Source organism: Neolamprologus multifasciatus, chromosome 1, assembly GCF_963576455.1.
Source record: "Neolamprologus multifasciatus chromosome 1, fNeoMul1.2, whole genome shotgun sequence".
NCBI lineage: Eukaryota > Metazoa > Chordata > Actinopteri > Cichliformes > Cichlidae > Neolamprologus > Neolamprologus multifasciatus.
In genome coordinates, this window is record NC_140439.1 from 32,116,718 (window position 1) to 32,136,613 (window position 19,896).

The 19,896-nt window shown below is 39.3% G+C and overlaps 1 protein-coding gene across 3 annotated transcripts in view; it reads right to left on the reverse strand.

The window, feature by feature from the left end:
- Positions 1-19,896, reverse strand: part of lrrc49 (leucine rich repeat containing 49) — a 35,350-nt gene that overhangs the window by 7,535 nt on the left and 7,919 nt on the right. For all 3 annotated transcript variants that reach the window (XM_085158898.1, XM_085159058.1, XM_085158977.1), the window contains 8 exons: positions 17,199-17,260; positions 14,339-14,486; positions 12,343-12,426; positions 10,864-11,039; positions 9,879-9,974; positions 2,266-2,500; positions 1,548-1,733; positions 842-951 (listed from right to left, as the gene is read on the reverse strand). In XM_085158898.1, the coding sequence (XP_085015024.1) occupies positions 842-951; positions 1,548-1,733; positions 2,266-2,500; positions 9,879-9,974; positions 10,864-11,039; positions 12,343-12,426; positions 14,339-14,486; positions 17,199-17,260 (1,097 nt within the window). The remainder of the gene's footprint in view (positions 1-841; positions 952-1,547; positions 1,734-2,265; positions 2,501-9,878; positions 9,975-10,863; positions 11,040-12,342; positions 12,427-14,338; positions 14,487-17,198; positions 17,261-19,896) is intronic.

Below are 19,896 nucleotides of genomic sequence, written 5' to 3' on the forward strand. Positions count from 1 at the left end.
TGTTTACATTTTATTCAACGTGCATTAGTGTGCCCATCTCCTGACGGCTGTTTCCAGCAGGATAGTGTCACAAAGCTCAAATCGTGTCAAACTGGTTTCTTGAAGATGACAATGAGCTCACTGTACTCAAATAACTTACACAGTCACCAGATCTCAATCCAGTAGAACCAGATCCAGTAGAGATTTTCAATCTTTTTCAATCTTTTTTTCAATCTTTTTCAATAAATGTTTCCTGTCAATATAACTGAAATCTATGAGGAATGTTTCCTTTGTGATCTATGCAATCAAAAATTAAGGCAGTTCTGATGCCAACATGGGGTAAAACCTGTTACAAGCAAGATGAATTCAATAATCTGGGAAGAATATAATCCTTAATTTATTTATTATCCAGGTAGATATCACTGAGTTCAAAAAATGTCTTTACAAGAAATCTGGCCAAAGTAGTCTTGTGCGTGACAAGCAGGTTTCTTTTCCTTGTTAGGATGTTTTTTAATTGACCCTGAGAGACAGACCTCAAGAGCTTTTTGGCTGGGGAGAGAAAGGAATGTTTGTGTCTAAATGCCAAGTACCCACCCTTATCCTGAGACACATAGTCTAATTCCCCTGGCTCCTCAGTGCCAGGCTCTGTCTCACTGTTACTCACACTCATATACCCACAAAACGCTATGCACAGGCATGTACACACATGTACAGAAGCTTACATCTGACACACATTTAAGGATCCACACATTTTTGACATACTTAAACAAACAATCTACATGGTCCAAGACACAGCACACACCTGCCATTAATCTGTAGTTAATGCTATGTTATGGTTAAACATCTGGAATCAAGTTCTCACCTGGACTCCTCAAGCAGCAGAAGGAGCCGGCAACGTGGAGTTTCGGTGGCTGCTATATGGCCCAGTGTTCCAAATACACGTTCTGCAGCGATAACATCGTTCATGGTCACCTAAGGTGAATACACAAAGCACATACATACACACAGCACAATATATTTCAGTGACAATCTTTTTCATGTATTTCCCAATACAAAATGAAGATTTACAACTTTATTCATGGGTTCAGCTTAGCAAAAAGGTTTGATCCCATTTAACAGACGCAAGATAGGATAAGACATGAAAGTGGCAGCTAACACAGACACAAGTGGCAGGTGAAAACTAATTTAAAGGTCATTTATCAAATCAAGTCTAAAACGGGATCTAATGTAGAGGCAATATCCTCAGGTACAGCATTCCAGGAGACACAGACCTATAATTTATAATTGTACCTATGAAGTGCCTTGAGGCGACTGTTGTTGTGATTTGGCGCTATATAAATAAAATTGAATTGAATAGAATTGAATTCATTTAGGGCTGGCAACAGTAAATTAATGGTTTGACATGTTTTTAATTAATTAATTGCCCCTCTGTGAATCGCTACCTTATCATGGTGGAGGGGTTTGTGTGTCCGAGGGGTTCCAGGGACCATGTTGTCAGGGGCTTTTGCCAAAATATCTCACTATCTATAAGCACCAGGAATGTGTTAAAAGACCAAGCTAATCCTCACCTCCTGGCCATTTATCCTCTGCAGGTTGAAGTGGTGAAGACGATAGATGACAAAGGAGCGCCAAAGAGTCAAACTGACCACTGGGTTGCCGTCTGGGTGTATGGTCAGCTGGTCTAGGCGCCTCACCTGAGCCAGGGCTGCCAGCTGCGGCAGACGGCTGATGTTGGTTTCCAGGAATATCATATGCTACCGAAAAGTAACAAAAGTTGGTACGTGTTAAAGCAATAAGTAGTTGTTTATATCAATAACTCACTAAATTCAACTAGGACTTAAAAGATTAGCCTTTGGCAAAAAGGGTTTAAAAGATATATACAATATATTAAAATATTAAATGATGTGATTTTTTTATACTGCCTTGATTTACACTGCCTCAACAATATACCTGTGAGGCAGCTATAAGTATAAATTATGGGCCCTACCACTGACTATTAAAATTTTTTTTCTATTGTATATTGGATTAATGTGGCGCTCTACAAGATACATTACGTAATAAGAGAAATTAACTAAAGGTTCAGGGACAATAACTAAGGACTATCTGGCTATGCTCTGGCAAATAGCCACTAGCCAAGACCGTCTTTTGGTGTCATGTCATGGAACTTTGGTGAGTAAGGTAAATAAAAAATGCAATGAGCGTATTCCTTCCTTCCTTCCGTATTCCTTCCTGATTAATTAATTACTTAATTAAGTCACCACAGCTAATAATATAACATGGCCTCACCGACAAATTTGGGAACTTGACTCTTATTCGTGGCAGTGTTGGTACTATGGCATCAAAGTTGATGTAGCGGAAGGTTATTACAGTGACAGCACCAGCAGTCTGAACACCCCAGCCCCTCTCCAGGGCCTCCAGGGCTCCAAGTCCAAATAAACGCAGGGTGTCTCCATCCAGCTCTGCCAGGTGACTGTCAGACAAGGACAAGCTTTGAACACTGCCACTCCCTGCCTCCACAAGCCTGCAAATTACATACAAACACACACAAAAACACTCCTTAAGTTAATTTTCTGATACTAAATGCGCAACTTGTGTTTTTTTGTGAAACTTGAAGAATGTCTTCATGAAAAAAGTGTATGCTGCATTTGCTTGAAAATTCAGGCATTGTTGCTAAGAGAAGTGGAACACAAGAGAACACTCACTGGTCTAGTCAATGTCCTGTTTGTGCTGCCCAATTGCTTTCTATACTCCTAGACAACAGTTGAAGTGCCCTTCTCTGATAAGAGAGTCGTGAGAGTAGAGAATCTTGGCGAGTCTCAAGGAGACATAATCTCCGTCTGGGTCTGCTGACACTCAAGGGACTTTTCAGCATAGCAGGGCATCAGATGGCTACTGGCTCCACCCTATTCAACAGTGATCATCCTGACTTCAGGCCGCCAATAGACAAATCACCCCTATTCATGTTTCATATCCTCTTGACGAAATGCAACAGAAAGCCAAAGTACTTTTAAGATTAATCCCTTGATTACTGAAGTCTAATCCAAGATTACACAGAGACCAAACTTTAGAAAGTGTGAGTTTGAGTTGTGACCTTAGATAGGTTAAATAGATAGTCAGGAGCACAAAATATAATGTAAACAAAAAGATTATATTTAGTTTTTCATAATGAGGCTGTCTCATATATAAGGCTTGTTTAAAAAGTCACCATTTTTAGAGAGTGGCCCTCAAACAATAGCTTTTTCTATAGTCCCGAGTAGGTGCAGTTTCCGCTCCTAGGTGGAAAAAAGGTTGCCATAGATTTTTAAAAACCAAACAAGTACTGTGAATGAATAATTGAACTAAATCAGTAACATACCTCTTTAAAATGAGCCGTTTGCTACAGGTAGTGTTGTGTCTCAACTAGATTGACAAGCTTGACCAAGTAAAGGAAATGCAAACAAAAACAGGTTTGCACATTTTTGTGTGTATTAGTGTGTAATTTCATAGCTTCATAATCTGTAACGTGTTTACTCTTTGGACAGAAATATTGGTATTAATATTTTATTTTTTTGTGAATCTGCAGTTTGTTGTCTCAATCTATTAACCACTGGTCTAAAAGCTGTTAAAACTAATAAACAGTAAGCAAATTGGAAGAAATGAAAATCATAAATTCCATGTGTTGTCTACAAATTTCATACTAACAGAATTCATATGCTGATTAATTATCTGTGTAGCCGCCCAAATAAGATCAAAAAAACTAGACAGAACTACTACATGTTCTACTAATTATATTAAAAAGTGAAGACAGTGAGAATGATTATATAAGATTATCAGAGTGTCATAGTGAAACCTTATAGTTATCAATATAACATGTTCAGCCTGCTAGGGGAATAAGTGACACAACTGACTGACAATGTGCTTCTCAACAGGTGATGGATTGGTCTTGGTGATGGATTTATTTTTGTGTTAATGTACAGTCGTAAATAAATACAGTAGTCTACATAAGACTTCAGTGAGTTAAACACAGTTTAATTAGTGATAAACATAAGCTCACTTGCTTCAAATTATGCTTTCCAGTAAGCACAACAAATCATGCATTGTGTCATTTCAGGCCGGAAATCAAGGTACACCGCTGCAAGCAGCTTTTCAGCCCACATCAACCAAGACTCCTCCTTTCATGCTGCAACTAACTGAATACTTTAATATCCATTGTAACTGATGCCTGCTTTGTTCTGTGATTAGTCTTACCACTCCTCCTGTATTAGGGCAGGTTCCGGAAAAAATGTATGATATATATATATATATATATTAGGGGTGCAACGATACACAAAATTCACGGTTCGGTTCGGTTCGATACTTTGGTGTCACGGTTCGATATTTTTTCGATACAAAAAAAATGTTCATGCCTTTTTATTAATTTGTCATTTATTAAATTTTCACGGCACATTCTGCACCACATCTCTGTGCGTTCATCATTTGTTTGAAGCCAGCTCACCTCCTGCAACCACTTTTCAGAGAATACGCCCTTCTTTTGTGGTTCGGACTCCTTCTGACATTTCTTTGGAGGTGGAGGAACATCACAGTAACTGCTTAAAGGAGCTTCTTCGACATCTTTAAGAGTTCTAAACAAATGTCTGTCCTCCTGAAAATCTTATGTACGCAAACACGCGTTGCAACTTCTTATCTTGTGCGGGTTTTTATTTTGACAGCGAATGCGCACCTGCGGACCACTTATGTGCAGCCCTGGTTATTTAGCTCGTCATATTGCAGCCACAGAAATTCTTTTGTCCATGAAACCATAAAGCTGCACTTTCTTTTTTCCTTATAGTCTGATTTGTCATAACCTTTCCGTTTTGTGGTAAGCTTTTCTTTGGCTGTCACTTCTTCACGCTGACCTGTCTTATTTGGCTCAGCAGAACTAAAATATATATCCTGCTGCTTTTACACACGCACTAACATAACGCTCAGCGATTCTCTGCGCGATCAACCTCTCACATGTTTAAGCTGCGGGAGATTTCACTTGTCATGTTTGCATAGTAAGCTAACGATTGATAAGACGATGTCAGAGGAATTGGTGCGCAAATTATCATCACTCACCAATCAGTACTGTCGCTCTCTATACACAGTTCACGCGATTGCAAAGTGAAAGCAAAAAACAAGCGCAAATTCAAACGCGATTTCAGTATGTCACATATTGACAGTGGCCGATGCCAATGACATAATTACCCAGCTACATTTCCAAAAGAATGCAAAAGCATTGACATATATTTTTCCTTCCTAGGATAGGCCGACGGGCAGGGCAGAGATAGATTTTGGTAGCCCGACTGGAAAAAAGCCCCGTCGGGCTAGCGATTTTGCGAGCCCTGTATCTGATTGAGGAATCACTCATCTTTGGAAAAGAGAGTTTATTATGGAGAAATGTCTCTTTCCAAAATAAAAGCTATACTATACGCTTCTTCTGGGCTATATTCTCAGCAGCATATTAAACATATCAGGTCCCCATAAGGAGAATCGTGTGCTAACGGCTGTCTAAATGACTCGGGTAAAGTTTGTAGCATGCTGCTTGTTGTTTTTCTCTGCTTCCACTTGTCTTTGCACTAGGATGATGTCGGAGTAAATGTGCAGTCATATTGGTTGTGTTCCCACTAGTGCTGTCAGCGTAAATCTGAAATGACATTAACGTCACAACACGGCAAATCTCCGTTAACGAGCTACCGCGGATCACCTCATGAGTGGGGCTGGAAGACGTCAACACATTAACGAGCTAACTGCGCTAACACACTAGTTCCCACCAATTGAGCATTGCTGGCACATCCAACATACTGTTTTACTTTTGTCCATGACAGGCTTACCTTCAGGGTCATACATCACATGAAAACCAAAATAGTTCCAAACGCCAGATCTGAATGAGGGTGGGGGAGGTTCAATTTGCCATGTTGCAACTAGCCTAGCTTCTGTCTCGCTAGCTTGCCCTGCGCTCAGTGAATCTGTGTTCGACTACTCCGCCTAGGCTGCACTGTCGAGCGCAGATCCACTGAGCGCTCAACACAGACAGCATCATCAGAAGGAAAGTTGATAAAATAAATTAAAAATGTTGTATCGTTCGATACATATGCGTACCGAACCGAAAGCACTGTATCGAACGGTTCGATATCGATACGAGTATCGTTGCACCCCTAATATATATATATATATATATATATATATATATCATACATATATCATACATATATATATACATACATAATATAAATTCTTGCAGATGGAAGTAACATTTTCAAGCTAGACTGTCCCCTCAATCATTATGTTTTTACCTAGACATATTACTCCAACATAGCGAATGTGATCCACCACTCACTCTGTGGCTTGTTAGTCAAATGTCAGGGGACGGTCATGGTGTGGGAGATTCCACAGATGTATTAAAGAAACTGATATGTGTAACAGTCAGCCTTTCTGTCATTTTTCCCCAATGGCCAAAAATTGAACTTACACTCAAAAGAAAAACCCTGAAAGTTTAAAAAGCATTTTCCTAAGTACAGTGATTACATCGTATTCAGTCATGTGAAAAACTAGGAACACCCCATCATGTAATAGCTTGCAGAACAACCTTCAAGCCTGGACATTGACTTGGACATTCAAATACCTTGATTGTTTCCTTTTCAGCCTTTCTGTTGTACATTTGATGCTGTGTTTGAGAACGCTGTCTTATACTGTCCAAGTGACATGGCCTCACATAAAATACACTGGCATACAGAGGAGTTCATAGTTGACTCAGTGGCTACATGGTACCCATATTTTGCAGCTGTAAAAGGTACACAAATCTGCACTACTATGAATGACAGCTGGTCTGTGAATGTACTGATATTGTGTTTACTTTTTGCCAAATGTGGTGTTGTGCGGTATGGCAAAACAACGCCTCTTTGGTCATGTTTGTCAAAAAGACACTGTTCCAGAATTCTTATGGCTGCTATGTTCTTTTCAGAGAAAATAAACTTTTGCTTGGTAACCTTTTCAAACAAGCCACAATTTTTCAGTCTTTTTATAAATGTACTGTCATGAACTTTAACATTTAACATTCATACTTAGACCCGTAGAGTGTGAGATGTAGCTCTGGGTTTTGTTTTGGTTTTTTTTTTTTTTTTTTTGGGGGGGGGGTTTACAATTTGTCTGAGCATTGCACAGACCTTGGGGAAGATTTGCTAGGAAGGCCACTACTAGGAAAACTGTAGAATTCCGTTAACATGCACTTGAATGCTCCAAACCAGAAATCTGCCACAAACTCTACTCTTATAAAGGTGGTCACACATGCTGATGATCAGTTAATTTGATGCATTTGATTAGTAGTATCTTCTTGCAACTTATCCTCCTAGTTCCTAAGAATGTTCTTAGTTTTGTACAAGACTGCACCGACTGCTGTGCAAATGTTTTTTTGTATTGTTTTTTTTCCACAACTGTATAAAAACAGTACAAAAACAGTACAAAAAGTCAGAATTATGCTTTTTATATTAGTACTTATACCAACCTTACAAACATGGATGCCAACATGAACAAAGGGTTCAAATAATTCTTGCAACAAGTGCAGTAGAAGGAGTGCATCCATTTTTTACATTTTTATTTTAAAAACGTGTGTGGACATTGATAGATGACTATTTCAGATGACAAAATCTCACTGACTGCAAGCATATATGTTAGATAAAGTAGTAGCAAAGAAGTTTTAAAACCGTAAAATCCAAGTGGGTCGTGTTTCAAGTGCACACATGGACAAAAACATGGAACTAGACGGGGAGACGCCAGGCTCTGAAAGCCAGTTTAATATATTTAAGGAACATGCCACGCCTCCAAGATGCAAGAATGCCAAAGGCTATAAATCAGAAGGAGTTGAAGAACAGTGCAGGAGATGGAGTGTAGTATGTAGATAAGTCACATCAAGAATGAGAGTAACTTCTAAACACCTGGCAGCGTGCCATCAACACAATCTGCACTGTCACATGCTGTTCAGCACAGCTGAAGGCTCCAGGTGGCCCTGAATCCCCTTATGACATGAACCCATGTACAAATGCTGAGAGAAGAAGAGAGCAAGGCGGGGAAGACGGAGTGAAAAATCTATCACAATTATACGGCTCCTGCTCGCTCAATGAATTATAGAGAACAACATTTAATTCAATTAGAGCTATTTAACATAATCCAAAAAGAGGTTTTAAAAGGGACATCTGTCATCTCTTAACAACTGAATCCCACCACAGAAACAGCTTGTACAAATGCCTAAATATTGTGAGGTAGTGACACATATGAAACTTTGAACTGAGCTGTTATTTTAACACGCCACTCCATCATTTCCATCTTGTAAGAAGTGAATGCAATTTATTAAGATGCAGGCTTACTGGGTACTTAGTGTTGCACAGAACAGTCCTGTTTCTGTAAAGTATTCTTACAGCTTGCACTGGTTTTAAACGTCTTAAGTTCTTCCTTCACTCATATAGCCCACTAAATCTCTTTCTCACCATTGTTCCAGTGTCTAACTGATTTATGTGCCTCAAAAAAACAAACACCTGTTCAGGATCTCTCAATTTCATCAATGTATAAACACTACAAAGCCCCTTCCATATCTTCCCAACTCAATTGCTGAATTTCTGGGTAATAACTCTTCTATTGCCATGCAACTCTTATTCCATCTGTCAGGGGTAATGAGGTTAATTAAATCTAAGATTTCACAAAAATGAATACAATCAAGCCTACATAACAGCCATAATTTGCCAATGATACAAACTATTGTCCCATAAATTTTAGGAGCACGATGATACTATCAAGCTAAAAGTGGCATCAACATTCATTTACGTATCATTGGAAAGGGGTGATTTATCTCTGTATTTAAAGAAAGAACCAGAGATGACATTATGTATCCATGCACTCTATGGGGGAGGATGTTGTAATTTTCTTCAGGGTGTAGTACTTCAACAGCTCTTCGAGGTAATCAGGACCACACTGTGTAGGCATTACAACATTCTCTACACCTACCCAGTGGTGAACAAAACAAGTTTTAAATTTCCTAATTCTCATATTTCCAAGCATTTTGATTTTTTACCCCTTGACCCTTTCATACATGTTGCTTCTCTTTCATGTTAGTGGTGTTGCCATGGTTTGTAAATTCCCTTTGTATTTTGTCACACAGTACAAGCCAAAGTAATTCAAGTCTTAGCTGATAAGAGTATGGCAGACTTCGCATCACTATGACCTGTTAAGCCACGTTAGTGAAGTTATAATAGACCAGTAAAAGAAAACCACTGGCACTGAAAATTTTGCTTTAGGGCCGTTTTCATATCCTGGTGCAGGAAGAAAGGGCCCTCTTTGAAACATGTAATAATAGCCCTTAACACAGCGCACACATTCATCTCAACCCTCCCACTTATAATTCATCCAGACTTGTATCAGTCTTGATAGGAAAGAATATGAGGGCATTACTTCCACATTATACTGAGTCCACACTACTGATTTAAACTTTTTGCAATGTCATGTTATAAACATTTGAAAGAAAAGAACTGTTTTCAGACATCTACATGTGCATCTGCTCATCTTACCAGAGTTCAGAGAGCTGAGGAGTAACCAAAGGCAACACGCCTGAAGTAAGTAAAGGGGTAACTGTGCTGTAAAAGAATATTTTAAGGTATGTTTCACACACCAGCTGTTGCAGTATCTGAATATATTACCAGAATGATCCCTACATGTTCTGTCTAGGCCATTCTGCCATCTGTTAATAAGTTAAAATGGTACAGCAGCTGCTAAAACACTGCATTTATGTGACAACGTGACAAACAGTACTTTGTTAATAGATGTTTCGGGGGGGGAGGGGGGGTAAAATATATCCCCCCCCTGACTTATATATAATATAAGTAAAATATATAATTGTGGCATTTTTGTCTTACTTGGGGTCTCGTGGGCTGTTTGGACGGCTGTTGGTCTGGAGTCTTATTTCTGTTCCCCCAGATGGCCGCTCTGGTCCTGAACCTGGGCTTACCCGCCTGATGAAAAATAAACAAAAGTTTTCAACAACGGACAAAAACAATTCTTTTTAAAATCCTATAAGATAAAAAATAAAAAGTAATAAATGATAAGTAATAGTGATAATAAGCCAGAATCACAAAAACTATCATTTTATATTGTCTCATCTTTCTATTTAAAAATATCTGCACACAGGATGAACTGTGCAACACAAAGGTTTACACAGCAATGTATACAGTTGCATTTTTCACTTTTCTCTCCTCCCACCTACACACACGATGCTAATTTACTTCTATCAGTTACCAAAAAGACTACATTTTTCATTCATGATCACTATTTTAAGTATTAACTGCTCTGCTCAACTTCATTGAATTGTTTTTCATTGATTTGTTTTGTGTACAGTCAGGAAGAACTGCCATATTTAATTTTTTTTCTTAAATAACTCATGAATGATGGAAATGTTTTTAGTTTTGCATGTACTTGTTTATCAACCATACAACTAGTTAAATGAAAGTACATTTTTTGACTCAGTTACGGTGGTAGATGAATTATGAGGGGATTACCAAAGTAATTACAATTATTCCTGAGGGAGGCATGAATCGCTGTGCCAAAATTCTGGCTCAAAAGGAAAATTAAGAAGTTGGCTAAAGGCAACACTGTATGTATCCATGAGTTACTTCATTCAAAACCAAGTTGGTAGATTGATCAACTGGAAACCAATCTCCATTGTGAAAAACTAAAAAGGTAGTAAAAACAGTCAAAAATAAACCATGACTGAAACCACAATTCTAACTAGACCAGGAATATGTAGTATAATATAGTTTGTTCATAACATCAGTATCTTAACCAGTCACAGTCTAATTTTTACTTCTAAAATCCATCTTAATTTTCTGTACATGCTGTGTGTACCTCGGTTCATCAGGGGAAGGTTCCTGTGTAAGGCCATTGGTCTGGGCGGGGCTGTGAGCCGGGCTGTTCTCTGGACTGACTTCTTCTTTAGCGCCATTTGTGGATGGGAGCTCCAGGCAGGCCCTGACGCCCTCCCACTGCTGTGCAGCATTACGGATTGCTAGACGCCGCTTCTCCTTGATGAACAGAACACACACACAAACATACACAGAACAAAGAAGGTTTCAAGTGTCAAATCTCCTGAGCAGGACAGAGCTAGCATGCTAATAGAACCTCTGTGTGTTTTCATCAGGTCACAGAAAATCATATCCTTCTTGCCTTCCTCATATATACATTTTACTGGGATACATTGTTAAAGAAAGCATATACAATAAAGTACAATAAACTAAGACATTTTACTAAAGCAGATGTAGAACTCAATTTATATTAGATTTGAAATTAGTGATTTCTTAGTCCAATTCATTTGCTTCTTGTGTCACACTACAGCATTATGGTTTAACAGTGTTTGCCTTTTACACCAGAAAAATGTGACATCCCACCCTGCAAGAGAGAAGATTTCTGCCTCTCTGTTCTATTTCAATTACTCTTTCTTGGACAAGCTGGAGTTGCAATATGCTCAGCTAAGGAATGTGCCACTCCTTGAAGCAGGGATGAGTATCAGTTCATGGTAAGTCCGTGGCCTTTGTGAACCCCTGGCTGTGGCATTCACTATAAAATGTTCTCAACACCAGGGATTAAAGAGAGTTAGGTAACTGAGAGACAACGAGTTTCGGCAAAGGGTCCATCTAACAGTTGTAAAGCAGCAGGAGCTTTGGCACACACACACAAACATATTTACCGCAAAACAGATGCATGTGCAAAGCAGAACATCTTAGATCATTTAAAGCTATAAAGTGTAATTTACAGACTTTTTTACAAACACAGTGCCCCTGTGAACTCTGTACAATACTCCAGATTCCACCTAAAAGGGTTTTTGTGTCATACAGAAGAAAAGAGAATGCATTAAAAAAATTTCACATCTATGAAGCATCCAAAATGTGTACAGAGAGCTTCATCTCTGTGAAGCTTCATCAATCCCAAGACACATAGGTCAGAAGAAATAAATAAACTCATGAATAAAAATCCTTATCATGACCTAAATATTTTAGAGCCTTCTCATTAAATATGTTTTGAAGGGCAGACTGATGTCTGATGAGCTGCTTTTTTTCTCTAAATGCACACTTGAGCCTGAACCTGAATCTCATAATTATGTGTAATTCAGAAGATGAATAAACTACAAATCAGATATCATCACCTATATGTGGCATTTTAATGTTAAAAACCTTACTGCTTATTATTGTCCTTCTACATACTAACTATATAAAGGGTAATTATGAGTTTATTTGCTTCTTAACAGACTCTTGTGTTGCTGTCATCTACAACGTGCATTTGCATACTGCCAGCTAAAGATAGCAAGAGTGAATCTTGTCAAACTGTTACCTTATGAATGGTCTGCTTGTGACTCTCCTTCTTCTTTTCCTCCTCTTTTCGAGCCTGTATACCTGCCATGCGCCGATCCTCGTCCTGAAAAAGAAAGCCGGTGCAATCAGAGTGTCGCTCCATTCAAGAGTTCTGAATTATTCAAGAGAGCGGGGAACCACAAAAGACCCTGTCAGGACAACTGTCCTCTACACTAGAAATGGACCATTATGGAGGCTGGTAGATAGTCTCACATAAACCGGCTGCATCACGGGATTATCTGTCTGATTTTCAGTCTCAGATAAACTGAGCCCAGCTGTTGGGGAAAGCCAAAACTCCCAGAATGCAATGCAGCCAACACAGTCTGAGTGTGCCAGCAAAGAGCAGGGGGATATTCAGCTGTCTATGGCGAGCTAGTAATGATGCAAAATGATGCTCAAGTCTGATAAAGACAGGCAAAATGCTGTCAGCTGGTAGAGACAGTTAAGAATCCAAACCCATATAACAATCCTTAAAATTAATTTTATAATAAAAACAACATATAATATCAAAATGAAAAAGCTGTTTTAACCTGATGAATAACTTCTTGACTGCAAAGGATGCTATTGTTCAGTGTCAATACATCCTTTGTTTGTGCACTTGCCAAAACAATGAATGTTTGGACAACAGCTCTCGGTTATGAGGCTGTTAAGATTTTCTATAATGTTCCCAGTTAAAATTTGAATGTTAAACATATTCAGGTATTTTTCTGAAACATAATAGTTGACTATTAATGCACTAGTCTAGCGGATGTGTGTTATTTGAATTTTATTCTCATTTTCCATTTTCATTCATAAATAACAGTCTACCCACCAGTCACCCAGGCATGGGCTTTCACAGCATAGAGGTAGTATGGTTCCCTGGAGACATATATTCCAAATCAGTTATAATATGCTTAAAGAAATAGAAACCCCAATGCTAGACAAACATTTCTGTCATTAAGTCAATGCTGTGTGTCTCCCTAAAGTAAACTCTGAAAATGTAACTGACTTGTATCAGGAATTGGCAGCTGAAGTGTGGTGGAGGTGCTTTGATTGGACCACGATAATCCTGAAATTTGATAATCCTGAAACCTCTTAAGATTCAAGTAAAAACATTTTGAAATCTGAGTTACAAGTTTTGTTTTTTGGGGGTTTGGTTTTACTTCATATCAGCACTATGTTTTGAGGGCAAGGTGTGTGGTACTTACAGATTCCTTTAAAGTGCAAGCTCAGACCTGGGTGCTCTATGCCTGACAGCTTCTAAAAGCACGCTGACATTTCATGATAGCACATTTCTGGCAAACTGTACGACAAAAATGATTTCATGTTTTCTGAGAATAATCACTGTTTTGCTACATACACTGTGTGTAAAATATACGTAAAAGTGTAGCTTAGAGTCGTAACTTAGTCACTGAACCACTTTGCTTTTAGCATAAAACAGAGCATAATGAATGCTGTACCACAGTCAGACTCCAGAGTATAGCACTGTAAAGTTGTTCATACAACTTGATGATACAGAGTGACAGTGAATGGGGTTCAAAATAAATTTGAAGTGTGAAATCATAAAAACGTTTATTTCAAGAATGAGTCGCTCTCAAGAATCAACATGTACGCTGCCTTCAGGAACATCAGAGAGGGACAAAAAGTTTGGACCATTAGCTTAACATAAATATGTAATGAGAATATGGCATAGGTTTATTAAATATCAACCACAGCAAAGTCATAAGCTGTGAAGGTTTAATCGCTTTAAGGCAGCTCTTTGCTTCTAAAAATATTTGTGAATATTTCTTCCCTATTTTTAATAATCAAAATATAGCAAAACAAACACTGTAACACAGTGTTCTCTGATTGTAGCTGTGCAATTTGTTGTAAGAAGAAAAGAAAAATATCTGAAGGGACAACAAAATATCTTAACAGTCACAGCTGAACTGGTTAACTGGTGGCTGGTGTCCTGTTTATCACTTTTAAACACACACAATCGAACACATCAGTCTTACTGTGATGCGCTTCATGTCCAGCTGTCTGAGATGAAGCACACAGCGCAGGACGGCCTGCTTGTACCATGTCTCCAGGGCTACAGGATTCCCATCCAGCGTGAGCTCAGAAAGGGAGCACAACTCTCCGAGGCAGGCTAGCTGGTCAAAACTAGAAACAAAGGATGAATGTTTTAAACACACTCATGAGGGTACTTTTCCAGTACAAAGACTGGCTACGCTAAATGCTTTACGGTCAGTAGCAAATACTGGGAAGTCATGCAAACACTTGAATTCCTGCACTCTGCCTGAGTGCCATTTAACTCAACTTAAGTTAGTCATATCCAAGTTTGATTCTCATATAGCAAAGAACTCTTATCAATTATAATTTGTTGTATTACACATTACAAAAAACATTGCAATCTACTACTACTGATCAGCACCTTAGCTAAGAAGTTAGACAATCCTTACCCTATGTTTTATGTTCTCTGTTACTGGTTGTCGGAATCAGATAGGCCACTGTTCAATGTTGAATATGCTGCTAAAAAGTGGCTGTCTCTGTATGTTTATATCATACATCAATCTCTAATTTTCTGGTTCCCTCTCTGGTTCCCTCCCTTTTGTAAATGCATGTGTAAAAAATGAAATTATTATGGCTTTAGCTCTCACAAAATTTCACCAGTATTTTTCCCCAGAGTCAGAACAACATTAGGCAAAAAAGCTTTCAAATATAAGCTACAGATGGACCTGAAATTGTACAGCTGGGAATTTAGGTACTCTTGGTCAATGGACTGCTCTCAAAGCTCTACTGTAATTTATTTGAAATTTGATCTATTTTTACCTTATTGCATTTAATTTGAATTTGTATGACAACTGTGCATGTGTTTCATACAATGTCCCCTGCCCTCAGGTCACTTTTGAAAAAAATTGACAATTTTAAATGAGACTTTGAGTAAATTATGTTAAATATATATATATAAAAATACATTTTGCAGAACCTGAATCATCCACCAGACAATCTCACTATCTTCATTTTATTCTTGACACATTTTGTCTTGCTTCGTATTGACAGAATGGAGCCGGGCTAACACATGCCATGTTAAGCTGGTAATTCAGCAGGCACTCTGGCAGCCTGACATTACTCAGGGGGCAATGAAGAGAGACAAATCTGCTACACTGTTGATATCACCCTATGGCAAAAGGAAACATGAAAAAGCAAAGTCACGCCATGCACGGCAGGGGATATTCTATCGTTGCTAATTTATGATAATAACCTTGATGAATCATTTGCCTGGAACCACTCAAAGTCCTAGTACACTGTGCCTGTTCCTAGCCAGAGGTTTAACTGAATGCTAAACACCATGCTGGAGATACCAGGGGTCTTCCAATCTCAAACACATGCAGTAGCTTAGACCCTTTCTGTTACGGAATATCAATTCCTACCATAAAAATATAAAAGAGACATAAAATAAACATAATAAAGAGGTGCTTGAGTGCATCTAACACATTCTGCCTAATTGGTGTATTCATAATAAGGAATAATAATAACATTAATGATGAAGACCAGAACCTTTACAAAAACAGAACTTCTATTTCTTGCACCATCCACCAGTTTCTGTTTGCTACTAATGGTCCAATAAAAAGTGAATATCAAAACTATTTTTAAGATGTGAGTACAGAGTGCAGTGTGAATGAAAACTGTAGCTTCAGGCTTTATTTATACTAGCACTACCCTGCACATATTCTTCAATGACTTATTGGTAATTATTAGTTCTGCTTTGATCCTATTTTCATAGGGTGTCTTGTTTTGTTTTGTTTTTGTTTGTTTTTTAAAAAAAAAAGCAATATCAATGTAAGCTCAAATGAATATTTCAGTCTTAATATTATTTCATGAGAGATGTTTGATCCAAGATCCTGAACTGGGTAAACTGACTCCATCAAGGTGATGAGTGTGCTCTGTCTCTTTACCTAGCAACAGAGCACAGCTGTTCTCCTATCAGCACTAAAGAGTTCAAAAAGGTGCACGCACGCTAACCAGCCTTCTATACTGCCACTACATGAGTACATTAAAGACGATACATTAAAATACCCTATCATGAAGCAGGATAAATGATACATATATGTTTCACATAGTCAAAATTTACTTGTATTTTTATTCACATATTATATCTGGAACTAGATGTCACTGTAAAATCAGAAGTTTAAGAATATAGGATTTTATTCCTTGCGACTATGTCATGATTCTCACAATGTGTGAAGCATGGAGACACAAGAACAGCAAAGCTGGTTTGGACTGTCAGCTCAGATCTATCAGAGCACAAGGTGACTATGGTCAAGGGAGCCAATGATCCCACAGAAATTATCCTCCACTAGGCAAAAATAAAGCAAATGGCCTCATTTAGTGCCAAGATGATGCTGTGTTAAGTTTATTCTATGAGGTTTTTATTGCTGGGCTCAGAAATGAAGAATAAAAGAAAAAGAAGGAGGACAGATACTGGAAAAAAGTGTGTAAAGCTGTTTGACAGTTAGCACTCATCCTACATGCCCTTACCTAGGTATATTTTCCATTAATTCATCCAACCTCCAAATCTGTCATCAATAATTATCTTCTCACAACCTGCTTCTTTGTTGCCCAAATAACTTTAAACATTCTCACACCCATTTCTTAGGTAACAGATGATTAAATACTAACAATAAAGAACACATCGAGCATTTGTTATTTTCTAGGTTACAGAAATTGCCCACTACAGCAAATCTGTGAGTGTGTCTGGCTGTGGGTGTGTATTCTCTGCCCAAAGCCATGGGAGGGGACATGGAACTGTCCAGCCACCATCCCTATTTCTATCCTGCGGGGAGGAGGGAGTTAAGCGGTACAAGCTCTTACCTGGTGATGTTGTTGCAGCTGAGAAAGAGGCGCTGCAACAAGGGCAGGCGGTCCACCTCAGTCTATAAAGAGAAAGAGGGAGAGGGAAGACAGAGAGATGGAGGGATGTGAAGATGAGAAGGTGCTCAGGAAGAGGGCACTGCATCGTCACTGTCGTCAAGGCTCTGTATCCCTCTCCATTCCCTCAGTCACCTTGCAGCTCTCAGCTCCAGCATGCAGCATCCCCATCCACCCTGCGCATGCACACACACATACACACACACATACAGCATGCTGCCTTGTCTGCACATGGAGAGGAGGGGCAACAGAGAGAGAGAGAGAGAGAGAGAGAGGAAGAGAGCGAGAATAGATAGAATATGAGGAGGAAAGGGGGGGAGGGGAGGGGAGAGTGGAGAATGTGCTGCGCTAATGCAGAGATCCCCTGCTGCAGGAAGCTAACTTGAAATGCTCAGTGGAAAGCATAGTGATATAAAACGAGCAGCTAACTAAGGTAGTGCACCTCATCATGCAATAGCTGGAGAAAATTCAGTGGAAACTGACAGGGATGTGGAGAGTTTTACCATCAGGCAGGCGCAGCATAAAAAATCGATGCACAATTTACTGAGGGGGTGGGGGAAAAGCAGCAGCTGGGCAGCTGGGCAGCTGGCACGCTGAATTGGACACACAGGGACAAGTGCAATGTCATAATCACATAAACTATTTGGATGACAGCATGGGGTAAATCACATTCTCTAGTATCAAGGTCTGGGCTTTCTTTATGTGTGTCGCTGGACAATGTTGGCTATACTGGAAGCAGAGGACACTCCCATCAGCAGTCTGACTGGGCTGCGTCACTATCCACCCACACTGCAGCCAACGCCTCACAAACCTCCTTCAGTTTCCTGCTAGGCTCTGTTCTATTAGGAGGTTAGACTGGTGTTCAGGTCATGCTAGCACCCCTGCAGAAGAACAGTGCAGGCAGGTTTCGTCATTTAGAAATCCACAAAATTCCCTCCCACACAAGCATATAGATATAACACAGTTATGCAACGCTGCGTTATCAACTGCATATAAGACCAACAAGCTGAATACAGTATATTTACTACAGATAGAGTAGTAGGGTATGCAACATCAGCAGTAGTGCTAGAGATACTGATAACTGTGAAAGATTTCTACAGAAAGAACTGGGGAGAAGGTTTTTCCTGCTGACAATAGGCTGGGTTCACCTTAGATAGGTCATCAGTCCATCACATGACCAACACAAAACTCACCAGGCCAATGCCAAAGATCATCTGTAGGAGGCTGGAGTACCCAGAGAAAATCCATACAGACACAGTGCTAACAATGGTAACCACTGCATCACTGTGCCGTTCCTCCCCTACAATTATACACATCAAAACTCAGTTAAAAGAAACATTTAATATTTACAACTTGGCTTTTTTAAGCTAGTAACAACCTACACTTAATTTTTAAATTCTGCATGAGATTTTAGCAAGATGTTTTAGCTTGTTTAACACATTAATTTACATTAGTTTACACTATGCCTCCTTATCTAGACTTCTGCGTCATGATAACCAAAAATATTGAATTAGAAATATGTGCATATGTGCATGAAATAGTGGTGAGACAAGGAGTTAGTAAACACTGAATCAGGGTTGTAAACTCAAATTTCTAATTGGCACATAAGGTGGGTCCTGTGCGGTATATGTAATAAATAATAATTTATACTTTAATGATCCCCGTGGGGAAATTCCTCTCTGCATTTAACCTATTTACTCAGTGGGCAGCCACTGGGCGCCCGGGGAACAGTGTGTAGGGACAGTACCTTGCACAGGGGTACCTCAGGGTAGACATTCAGTGGATTTGAACCCCTGACCTTCCGATCATGGGGCCACTACTCTACCTACTGAGCTATCCCTGCCCCCAATAACTGTACTAAAAACAACATCTAACAACTCATACGAGAGCTATTGCTCAAAGGAGATAATTCAATAGAGCTGAGATAGATCGATAGATCGATCGATCGATCGATCGATCGATAGATAGATAGATAGATAGATAGATAGATAGATAGATAGATAGATAAGCAGGGTTTCTTTCTTTCTTTCTTCTATGACAAATGCAAGTCATGCTATGCAGTGCTAGCCCGCACTCAACCATCAACCACATTTACAGTCTCTGTCTATGCCTGCTTTTGTATGGATGCTAGTGAACTAGCTGTCTGAAACTAAATATAGCAGCCCTGTCTCAGACAGAATGATGTCATCACTGAGCTGATGAGCTGCATAACAATCGCCCACCAATGTGGTCCTTTTTTAGAAAGTCTCATAAGAGATCAGCTGACAGGATCTCTTATGAGGCTGGGTAGAGCGGTGTGTGTGTGTATTCTTGTTTGCCTGTATGCCTGCAGGCGTGTATTTATGTATCTGTGTGCCCGTGCCTTCACCTCTTTATCCCAGCTCCACCCTCTCTTTACTGACAGCTTGCGTGTCTTCATTTTTCACACTCATACTCAGCTCTGGCTGAGGCATTATTCAATAAACACAGAGAAACCTCTCATCACCGCTGTCTCGTCTGCATGCAACACCAACACACCACAAAAGAGCAAGAAAGCTGCTCATGTGGCAGGTACATGTGGCTGCTGGAGGGGGGGTTTCTAAGACTGTAAGCTGGTGGGTTTTGTGGAAGTTCCTTCAATAGTACAGGCTTGAGATGTGAT